This window comes from Notolabrus celidotus, chromosome 11, assembly GCF_009762535.1.
Source record: "Notolabrus celidotus isolate fNotCel1 chromosome 11, fNotCel1.pri, whole genome shotgun sequence".
NCBI classification, from domain to species: Eukaryota; Metazoa; Chordata; class Actinopteri; order Labriformes; family Labridae; genus Notolabrus; species Notolabrus celidotus.
In genome coordinates, this window is record NC_048282.1 from 7,812,848 (window position 1) to 7,825,046 (window position 12,199).

Sequence of the window (12,199 nt, forward strand, 5' to 3'; positions counted from 1 at the left end):
AACAGTGAGACTATTGACACTGTTTTTTGTTGTTTTTTTTATCCGAGATTAACATTTGAAATATAAGATGTCTCATACCTCAGAGGGACCTTATGAATAAACAGTCTAAACAGTACTATTATCAGATGATGGAAAAGCATTGGACGAGATAATGATGATGTTGATGATAATAATACTAATAATAATCATAATAATAATCATAATCATAATCATAACCATCATCATCATCATCATCAACAACAACAACAACAACAACATAATCATAATCATAATCATAACCATAACAAAAACAACAACAACAATAAGAATAATTAAAAATAATAATCAATGTCTAATAAATTATTTTTCTCATTATAAGATTAAAAAAAATGTGGCTTTCTAATAATACACTCAATTGTTTACAGCCACACTTGAGTGTGCAGAGACCATCTACAGAGTGCATTACGGAAAAAGATGCTGCAAAAGTATTCAATAACTTCCCCCTGGATAGGTGTAGAGTTAAAATCACATTCCACATACTGTTCTTATATCACAATGATCAGTGGTGGCCAAAGTACACAGCTTCATTTCTTAAGTCAAAGTATAGATACTCAAGGTCAAACATTACTCCAATAAAATTGAAAGTTCCTCTGTCTCATTATTACTTGAGTTAAGGTCCTGAAGTACTTGCTTTTAAAAATACTTCAGTATTCAAAACACTTCTTAAAATATCTCAAAACGTTGTATTTTCACAAAGCATGAGTGCAGTCAAGAATAGATAGGAATACATTCTCTTACATTATGTTTATTTAGAAAACAATACAAGAAATCTCTAAAAACTATACCATGGAATAAAAACAGAACCTATTCTACTTCAAGCACAGACAACTTAGTTTGAAATGTTCATCTGGAATGAAACAAATGTTACGTAGCTCAACACACTTCCTCAGGTTGGACTTTGAATTTTTGTATGTTTGGGCAGAGTGGGAAACAAGGTGAACATTTCAAACTATATGTATCATTCTTCATTTCAAAAACCTCTAACACGGGCTGAAGATATGTACATGGGTGCTCAGGTGGATAATTATAGCCATCATTACCACCTCTACATGAACTGCCTGATCTGAGTGAAATTTGCTGTGTGTTTGCTCCACGTTCAACCGTGGAGAAGCACGATAAACAGGTATGACTAAACCACTGAGACAAACAGAACTACACAAACATTTTACTGTCTTAGGGATCAGATTTAAGAAAAGAAAATATAATTCATGAGCTGACTTCAAAGCTAATTTAGTGAGTAACTAGAGCACTGATAGAAATGTAGTGGAGTAAAAAGTATAATCAACTGTCTTCTGAATGTAGTGGAGTAAAAGTAATAAGTTCCACCCAAAAAATAATACTCAAGTAAACTACAGATACTCAAAAAATGTACTTAAGTACTGTACTCAAGTAAATTTACTATATATTAGTGGGTATATTTCCTCCTCCCACACCTTCTTCTATGTTTTAAAAGTAATTATTCAGTACTCAAAGTACATTTCAAATAAATGATTCCTATACTTCTACTTGAGTAGATCAAGAGAAAAGTTTAAGTTGTAATGAATTGGGATTTCATTAGTAAGTAACTGTACTTTTATTTAAGCGGGATATTGAGTACCTGTTCTAACTCTGCTCCCCAAGCCAGATAAATTGATTAGGTTTGCCTCTTTTCAGACGCTAGGAGGACAGACTGGGGATTCCTCCTTTGTTGCTCAGATGTTTTGATTTGTATTGTTTCTAAATGACAGCCTAAGATTAGATTAGGTAGATCTCGGTTCTGTACGTTGTTATTAACCTATGTTACAAGTCAAAGCACATTTTTCACTGCATCGCTTTTTTTTTAAATATTTGTAAATTTACTTATTTAGTTGTGTATAAACGTTCGTAAGATATGCTTATTTCACTTATTTAATTGTAATTGCTAATGATTTTAATAATTACTATTTTATAGGATCTCGTTTACTTTATACTGTTTGCACTGTCTACTTTGCTGCTGTAACACTTTAAAATTCCCCGTTGTTGGACGAATAAAGGATTATCTTATTTATCTTATCAAAAGTAGTTGCTGTCCGAATATTTTAATCCTCCAGCATGGGGCGGTATTATTTCAATCGGGATTTCCGATTCTGGTTTAAATACACGAAGAAGAAGACTACTTGGCTACTACACGGATGTGACGTATCGCTCAGCATGAACCGGAAACGACATACCTGACAACAAACCTGAGTGAAGTGTGTTTTGGTAATTAAATTAACCTCTTCATCTGTCTACTGACACATATTCTGAGGACATGTCATAGTTTGCACTCGTCGCTATAAAGGCACTTCAGTCTCTTTAGCCGTCGAAGGTAGTCTGCTGTCCTGCACTCACACTCTGAGGTTTATTGACGTAGTGAGTAACTAGCACACAGACAGAAGTTGTCACCTTCGTCAAATGGCCTGCACTCTGGACAAAGTGTTGGGCGATGCCCGGACCCTTCTGGAGAGGCTGAAAGAGCACGACACGGCCGCAGAGGGACTGATCGAGCAGTCCGGGGCCCTCAGCCAGAGAGTGCACAACATGAAGGAGGTGGGAAATGCTCTACCTGACAAGGTAAGGATCAAACTATGAAGAGATTAGTTCAAGCACAAAGCTGAGTAAAGCTGCACTACTTAGTGGCATTCATGTAGACTGGACTGGCATACAGGACTTTGTTTAGTTCTAGCTACTATAACATTTAGATTTGATCTGATCTCAGGCAGCAGAGGTTGCTCCTTTCTTTTTACATACACAAACAGATGAAGTGAATAACATTGATTATGTAGAGCCTCTGTCTCTGGGAGGATATGTTAGGAAGAAAACTTTGTGCTCAAAGTCGATGTGTTGGAAGTAGATAATATGGGTCAGCACAAGGTTGTGAGTGACTACGACAAGGGCCAAAATGTAATGGCTAGATGACCGGGTCAGAGCATCCCAGAGACTGCAGCACATGCGCCCAGTTGGCAGTGAACAGTACCTTCCGATTGTAAATGGTAAAATAGTAAATGGACTTGTACTTATATAGCGCTTTTCTAGTCTTTCTGACCACTCAAGCGCTTTTACACTTGTCACCACATTCACTCACTGATGGCAGAGGCGGCTATAGTAAGGGACTATTAGTTTTAGCTAATCTATCATTCATACACATTCACACACCGCTGAACAACAGCGGGAGCAATTTGGGGTTCAGTGTCTTGCTCAAGGACACTTCGGCAAGTCACTACTGAAGCTGGGATTGAACCCCCAACCCTCTGATTGAGAGATGACCGACTCTACCCACTGAGTCACAGCCCATAGTGAACCAAGCAAGGAAAATTGGGGAACTAGCAAGGCTCACCGGTGCTTATGGGAGGTGGAGGCTGATCCAACAGAAGAGCTACTGAAGCTCTGATTGCTTACAAAATTGATGCTGGGTCTGAGATCAAGGTGTCAAAACAAACAGTGTATCACAGTTTGTTGTGTGGCAGCAGAGCCATCACAATGCCCACACTGATCCTCAGTTTCTTGATTAATCTTGTATGAAAACAAAGCATTATGTGTTCTTTTACCCAACCAGTTTTTTCTTCTGCTTCTCAGCACATAGAAGACACGTCAGAGATTCAGGAGCTGACCAAATACAAGCCTCACGTCCTTCTTACTCAGGAAAACACACAAATCAAGGATCTGCAGCAGGAGAATAAAGGTGAGAAACACACCACTCTGTCAGTTGTGTTGCTCTGTCTGGTATTTGAATATTTGTTCACTCTTGTCTTCCTGTCTCTGCAGAACTATGGTGTCTCTGGAAGAACACCAGTACGCACTAGAGTTGATCATGGGCAGGTACCGTAAGCAGATGCTCCAGCTGATGATGGCGAAGAAGGAGCTGGACACCAAACCTGTGCTCAGCCTCCACGAGGATCATGCAAAGGTACACCTGCTGTTCACACTTTTAAAAACTCTTCTTGTAAGATTGGATTAAAAATTAATTTTATTACTTTAAAATGTAATAACCTCAGAGTATGTGCTGCTTTTCTAACTTTCTGCAGGAGGTGCAGAGCCAGGTGGAGAGAATATGTGAGATGGGACAGGTGATGAGGAGAGCAGTGCAGGTGGATGATCAGCACTACTGCTCTGTAAGAGAGAGGCTTGCACAGTTAGAGGTGAGTACAGTGTTTCAGTAGAGCCAGAGATCACTTAGATTATCTCAGGGAATGTATTTTTTTAGTTGGACAGTCTTTTTTTTATTTTTCAGATCTAGACATAAAAACATTTACACTGAGAACAACAACAGTAAGTAGGACCATAGACTGTACATTTAAAGACAAAAACCAAAACATGTCCCACTCCCTATTCCCACAGCACTGGATCTTCAATAAGCACACAGCCAGACAATTAAACAAAAACATCTATACACGCACACACAAAAATATATAGAGAGAATGTATATTTGAGTGAAATCATGCCTGCAACTTTACAAATCTGAACTTTTGGTCTTTGCATGGTATCTATTGTTGGTAAAGTGAACAATCACACAGCAACATACACAAACACCTGCTTTTTCATCTGTTGCCTTAAATAGTGAAAATATAACTTAATATATGTCAAATTAATAATGTTATTTACAATCTATATATTATTGTTTCAGAGCCTTGTATATTTTTATTTGATTTTGACCTCAGAAACAACAGTCATACATTTTTTCACCAGCTTCTTGTGGTATCAAGTCGTGCAGATAGTTTTTGTTATATGTGCAAATGTTTCATAAATGAGTCCAATAGTTAAATTGAATGAACTATAACATGGGAATACTTAACTAAAGGAACATAGAGAATCTCTAGTGACCATTTGTCATAAAACATCAAAGAATAATCAAAATATCAAACTCAAACTTAACAACATAATCAAAGGGTCACTGATGCACCGTGGGGATGTATTGTACACAGGTAAAGAAAGTCCAATGTCCATGCCAAGTGTCAGCGTCTCTTATGGTTTATTTTTGATGGCAAGCAAGCAAACAATGAACAAAGAAAAATCTTTGCTCCTGCTGCCTCTGTTGCGCTGGTAAGAAGCATAGGCCTGCCCAGGTGCATGCCTACTTAAATAACCTCAGGTGCCAGAGTACTTCCTGATCACCAAACAAACAAAAGAAATACTAAATATACAAAAAACTAAATATACTAAACAAATGACTTGCAAAAATGTAACTTCAATTACTTTAAAAGAAAAGTTTAGAAAAATCAAACAACTAATACTGCTTATTATTTGTCATTAAATACAAAGAAACAAAAACAAATAGCTCCTACAGAATCTGTTTATAGATGCAGCTCTTGTATTGATATTGATGTGGGTTGTTCAGACTAAGAAGGCAATCTTTGATCTAAAAAGACAAATCCTGTTTGATATGTTCTTAGATGGTTGCATTTTTGTCTGCCTTCTCATAATTAACATTACAACGTATTTAAATAATTAATTTTGCTGACACTTTTTTACAAAGCGACGTAGATCTGAGAGTTAGAACAACACAAGCAAGGATCTGGACAGCAGAGTGCTGAAATGCATCTCTAGAGCAAATGCAGAGGATGTTAAGAAGCAGTTCACAAAAGCATATTTTATAATCCTAATCACACACAGCAACAGTGACAACACCAGTCATCATTCAGAAATTCTAATGCACCTCATTATCATCCTCGTCAATATAACCACTCGTCATTAATAAGCTAAGAGCAGAGGCATTCACAAAAAAGCTAGTCTATAACTTTTCAAGTGTAGAGAGGGAATCTGCAGATCAAATGGAGGTAACTCATCCCACCATCAGGGAGTACAGAGGTGAAGAGTCTAACTAAAGTGCGTAGGTCTTCCTGGAGGAGCTGCATCTCTAGCTTTAGAGTTAGGTATTTCATTCGTCCACTGGGGGACAGCAGAGGAGAAGAGTCTGGCTCTGACTCTGAAGACTATTTCACACTTATAAACACCAATTCTAGTGCACACCGCTGTCTGCTACACATGCTGCAGAGAGGATAGAGAGGCTGTAAACCATTTCCAGATCCACCAAAACTGCTTCTCCTGCCTTTTTTTGGTGCTAAAAAGACAAGTTGCAAACTGGACACATTTAAGCTAACACACACATCACACACACATCTACGATTATTAAATGCACTTGCTTCTACAGTAGTTGGGATGGTATTTGTAATCCGAGGGGCCTGCCGGGAGTTGACTTACCTGTAGAAAGACTTTTTGGGGGGTTTAGTTTGAATATTTAGGGCACTGGAAACCTTACTGGGATTAGTTGTATAAAAAAGCTTCTGCTGAGTTCTTTTTGCGACTTTTCTGTTTTTGCCTTTTTTGATACTCTTGATATCCACGATTTTGATGTGCAGCTTTTGTTTAGTCGAGAATCCGTTGTAATTGCAGTATACACTCTAAGAAAATGAACACAATCAAGTCTGTAGGTTTTGTACCTTAACTTCAAAAGGGATGAAATTTAAATAACACCAGAAGATATGACATTATGTTTTCAGGTTTCACTTTCCATTAAATTCACATGAATTCATCTGAACATTTTTAATATAGATAATTCTGTCTGGCTCAGATTGAGAACAAGGAGCTTCGAGACCTCCTGACCATCAGCAAGGCGTCAGTAAAGGCAGCAAGAGAAGAACCGATCCAGCCAGCAGCAGCAGCTCAAGAACAAGAACCAAAACAGACCCCTGAGCCGGCAGCTAACGAGTGACCAGAGCATCTTTGAAATGAGCTGTGGATGGAACAACACCTCCAGGACCAGGAGACAGGGTGGATCTTCTCTTCACCTGAATTCACCTCATCTACTTATTTTTTTATTTTAAATACGATTGAATGCAGTCAAACCACAGCATATTTTTGTGAAGGCCACTTAAACACAGCAGTCTCGCTATAGCAAGCATTTACCTTCAGGTAGCTTTTGATGGTAGCTATTGTTCTTATATGTACAGCATGTGTTTTATCACTACAGTCTTGATGGAGTGAATTTCACACAAGCCTTGATTATAAATATATAACGTGTTGGTGATCACTGGTAAGAATTTGGTTCATAAATATGTGCTGGAGAAAAAGCAAAGGGTTGTTTGGCCAGAGAAAGATTTACTTTTCAAGGACACAGTCTCTACCTCTTTAGTGCCCCTTTGCTGCACACACACACACACACACACACACACACACACACACACACACACACACACACACACACACACACACACACACACACACACACACACACACACACACACTCTCAAAGTGTTAAATATTCTTAATCACCCCTGCTATTTGTTCACTTAAAGTCCACCTTTTATTCTACTCCATTTTTGAATCTGTGCTTGATAATCACTGCCAACACCATGACTCTTGGCTGTTTCACAGTACGCCTGCTAAGGAGTGACATTGGATCGTTTGTATGTAATGGTCTGATTATTTTACCACTTTGATACATTTGTCAGTCTGTTTGTAGAACCCACATGTAACAATAACATGTTTTCCATGTTTGGTGTTTTGATTGTGTGTGTTAAACTCTACTTTTGTAGCTTTGAGATTTGGATACAGAGTAATTAAGAGACCCAGTTGATGGAACATCTTTATTTAGCAGTTTGAAAGCATTGCATATTTTTTTGTAATGGATATCAATGTTTGCGGACTGTGTGTGGTCAGAAATTCTCTATTGTCATCTCAGGAAATCAGTGTTACAAAGGTGGACATGCTCAAGTTCATGACAGTTTACTGATATGTGTCAAATGAAATTTCATGTAAAAACTTGAAAATAAATTTGCAGTGAATAATGAACAATGCATATAAGAATGTTATTTTCCCACCAAAGTATAAAGAGTAAGAGGGGGAAATAAACACAAAGTATATATATATCGTCCGGATACATTGGATGAAGTTATGATTCTAAATAGTAAAGAGAATACAATTTTAAGATATATACAAATGTTACAAGTGAATTAAAAAGTGGTCATTACAGGCAGTATTAAAAATGTTTCAGTAGTGAAGGTTGACATGGTGTGATTATGTTTGGTTATGACAGATTAAGCAATACAATAAATAAATAAATATGGTTATATAATATGACTGTTAGTTGTAGTAAACCAATAATAATGAAATATAGAATTATATAATCTAACAAAGATAATTATATAATATAATGTAATATGCATTATAATAATGTCATCAGCAGCCAGAGAGTCAGTACAGGATGATATGATGGAGTGAATGAGACATATAACTCATGTCAATATATAGATAAACAAATATTTGCAACAATTCAGAAGCCAAGATTCTTCTCCAAGCAACTCATCAAAAATGTTAAATGTTTTATTTCTTTTTTAATTGCTGTATCCTGCTATCCCAACCTAATGAGAGGTACGCATGGACAGAAATGACATTCACGTCTTTTCCAGCCTTCACCGCAGGATGGCGCTGTTGAGCATTGATTCTGAGGCGTCGCGAGGTTTGAAATCCTGGCGTAATGCTGCGTTCATGTAAAACAGACTCAATCAATGTTTCAAGTATAATGTGAAACTTGAATTGATTCCTATAACAAATATTACATTGAAGGTGACAAAGTAACGTTTCATATAATTATTTCGGCTTTTAATAGTCTGCATATTGTCACTTGCTCACACCTCATTATTGTCCGAGAGTATTTCCGAGGACACTTGAACGCAGCAGCAGAGCAGCCTTTGACACTTCTTTAACCCGACACAAGCTAATGCTCAGGATGTCTGATAAGCAGCTGGGGAAAAAAGTGGGGACCGATGCCTGGCAGATGGTGCCATTAAGCTCGGTAAATATCCTCACTTTTCGTGAATGAAAACAATTTAATGTGTTTTGTACAAAAAGGAAAGAATCGGTGTTTATTTAACGTAGTCGTCTGCTGTCATTGACTGGGCGAGGCTAACCAGCTAGCCAGAGAGGGCTTGTAAGGACGACTGAATGACCAGACAGATTTCCACCTCTGATTATTCCTCTTTCTTTGACAAATGCATCCCTCTGTCATTTCCAATAACATCACTCTTCGAAATTTCTTCCTGCGTGTTTTATTCTTGTTGTTGTTATAATGAACTAAGAGGCAGGCCCCATTCATAAAACGTGCAGCTTTGCTTTTACGTCGTGTTTTCATTGACACACCTTCCTCTGAATTATTTAATGACATGGTACGAGACATAATTCACTGCTACTTAATTCGGCTCATATTTAGCACACATATAAACATTATTTATATATAACATGGAAACTTTCCATTACGTCAGCTTACTACTCCTCAATGTACAGGAGAGGAAACATATGACAGGAATAGCAGTGATAAGTATGGAAATGTTGACTTTATTCCATCAACTGAAGTTTGTTTTGAGTCATCACTGTGTTTGAAATCTAATGGATCCAGTAATAACTTATAAACACTAAAATCATGTCCATATGGCTGCTAAGTGCAGCACTACAAGAATAGAGAGATATTTGAATGGGGTTTGGTCTGATGCTGCTGTCACAGCTTTAGCTCTTAAAGGAGATGTGCTCTAATTTATTAAGGAGGCTTAAAACAAACTGGGCAACTGGTGTGCTCGGGAACAATGGGACGAAATGACACCACATAATAAGCAGCCTTTTAAATGAATAAAGGAAAAGAAGATGGCACATGTTGTATGAATGTGAGAATAATAATACTATTCAAATTTAGTGATCTGGTGAGGAGTGAAGTTGCACTATAACTGCATAAAAAAGACACAAAGGATCATATACATATAGGCCAGCTTGAGAAATCACATGCAAACATCGAATGCATCAATGCAAATGAGGTGATAGCTGTTTAAATGAGTCAATGAAGAGTGTAATGTCATCCATGTAATACTGTTCCCTTCTTTTCCAGGTACTGGGCTGGGGTTAGGAATCGTGTTGTCTGTTCTGTTCTTCAAGCGTAAGTATTTTCAGCAGATTTCCTGTTCTGTGTCATGAACCTTTAATCTCGCTCAGGCGGCCTTGACAAGAGGAGCACAGATACGGACCTGTAGATACCGCAGTGTATGCAAAGTAATGGCTGAAAAAAGCGGAGGGTATTATAACTAAAATACGGACGTTGCAGGATCAGAATAAATAGTGCATGGATGTGTTTTTATCTGTGAAAATGTGTTCCTTTAATTTTCTCTAGCACTATCATCTGCTACAGTTTGCATGAAAATATTACTTTTTTACTTTGGTACACTTTGTTACACTTTGTTTTAATGTGACGAACGTGTTATTTCCTGCATTTATAAATAAACGCAGATGAGACGATTCAGTGCTTCAATTTTTATCAACGTGCACCAGTGAAGGAGTCTGTGAAAGTAAATGTTAATAACAAGAAAAGAAAAGAAACAAGGTGACACAACAAGAGTGTGAAAGGATTTCTCACGCCATTCTGCTGTGTTTTAAATAACTCTGTGAAGTGCATCTCTGTAAGGGATAAATGAACCCTGTTTCACTCGTAGGACACACCGTGGCCAATTTTCACTGGGCTCTGGAGCGGGGACTCGGCATGGCATATGCCACCTGTCAGAATGACCTGAGGTCACATTATATGCTGCACAGAGCTGAAAAGGTTGGTTGATACATAAAACAAACATGGTCCTCGTTGAAATAATTCATTATTTCATTATTGATAATTTAGAGTTACAAATGCGTGTCAGTGTTTTCTGACTGATTCCTCTTTTCTTCTTGACAGGAGCAGTAGCTACATTTCATCAGGGACTGTCCTTTTTTATTTTTTTGAACTTTTTCTGTTTGTTTTGTCCTGTGGGAGAGTCACCATTTGCACTGTTCTGCAGCTAGATCATCGTCTCCCTGTTGAACGATCCCATCCCTCATGACTCTGATTGATTTGTATGTGCCTGATCAGGACAGTCCTGTGTTTATTTAATAAAATAATCATGACACACAAATGAAACTCTAATGATTCATTTCTTCTCTGATGCTGAGGAAGTAGAAATCAAGTTGAACTAAATATTAAAACAGGAGGTTATACTTTGGACCCTCCATGTGAGGGAGTAACTGAAGTCAAGTGTTAATGCGGCTTTGGAAAGGTGAGGTTATCAGCTTCTTTCTGGATCCGAGTGGGAGTGTGTGTTTTTTTTTTCTGAAATGTGTCGTGAAGGAAGTCTTTGCAGTGCAAACGGTTCCCCATAAGGTGGTGGGCTTGGTGTGGGTGCAAGGGGGTCAGGAGGTTGGCAGCAGCTGATCTGATGTGGCAGATGACAGGGGCGTTATAGTGATAGAGGAGATTAGTCAGTTATGAGGGGGCATGGAAACGGAGCGCTTGCATATTTCGTTTAGTTCATGAAGCTATCGAGATGTAGGAGTGCTCTGGATTTTACCCTATGTGGTGCTGTTTTATGTTACTTAATATTCAAGTGCACCTGCTGAAGGAAAAATAATGAACTGAATAATTATTCAATGAATAATCACTGTTGTCTGTTGATTCCTGGACCTCAGAACATTGTGAAATGAGGGGCTCTTATTTCCTGATAGCTGCTAGGACAGAGGGTGTGAATTTATTCACGCATACTAAATGTATGAGTCAAATGAAAGGACTGCATTAATTGTACCCTTAAAAACTGATTGAGGTTGCTCCAAAATATTATTAATACATCTGTTTAAGTGATATTAAGTCTTCAGCTGCTGCCTAAACACAAAACAGCTTATTTTGCCTTATTCTAACAAAAACAACTCTTCAGATTTAGTATAAGACACAATCACTCAACAAGTCCAGACATAAATCTATTTCAAGCAAATTTAAGACCTGAGTTGGTCGTCATTAGACATTTTCATTTCAAGAGATTAAAGTCAATTCTGCTTACCCCAGTGGCAGGGTTTTTTTTTTACCTATTACAAGCAATTTCAGTCTCATTTTTGCTTGCATTATCTTAAAATGAGCTGTTTATCTTGACTTGTCAGATTAAGGTGTCTTAAATTGAGCATAAAGAGATATTTCACTAGAAACACTACAATAAAACATGCTTATATTTGAGATTTTGTAGTGTGCAACCTTTCTTTCTATGTATGGACAATAAAAGTCACTAAAAGCAGAGATTCTTGTTGTCAAAGACTTATTGTTTTGAAATTTGAACTAAACCTGAACATATGAGTAAATTAAGTTATGAAATGCTCAATAAGTTGCACATAAGTC

General features: G+C 37.6%; 1 protein-coding gene and 1 long non-coding RNA gene across 2 annotated transcripts; both read left to right on the forward strand.

Moving 5' to 3' along the window:
- The first annotated feature begins 2,163 nt into the window (after positions 1-2,163).
- Positions 2,164-7,824, forward strand: sike1 (suppressor of IKBKE 1). The gene is given in 6 exon segments (XM_034696483.1): positions 2,164-2,610; positions 3,613-3,718; positions 3,802-3,807; positions 3,810-3,943; positions 4,062-4,175; positions 6,605-7,824. Coding segments are annotated over 6 exon segments (660 nt in total). The 5' UTR covers positions 2,164-2,451; the 3' UTR covers positions 6,746-7,824.
- An 813-nt stretch (positions 7,825-8,637) lies between these two features.
- Positions 8,638-10,949, forward strand: LOC117821889. Its single transcript, XR_004633081.1, has 3 exons — positions 8,638-8,827; positions 9,908-10,615; positions 10,739-10,949. It is a non-coding gene; the product is annotated as an uncharacterized LOC117821889 (long non-coding RNA).
- The last annotated feature ends 1,250 nt before the right edge of the window (positions 10,950-12,199 follow it).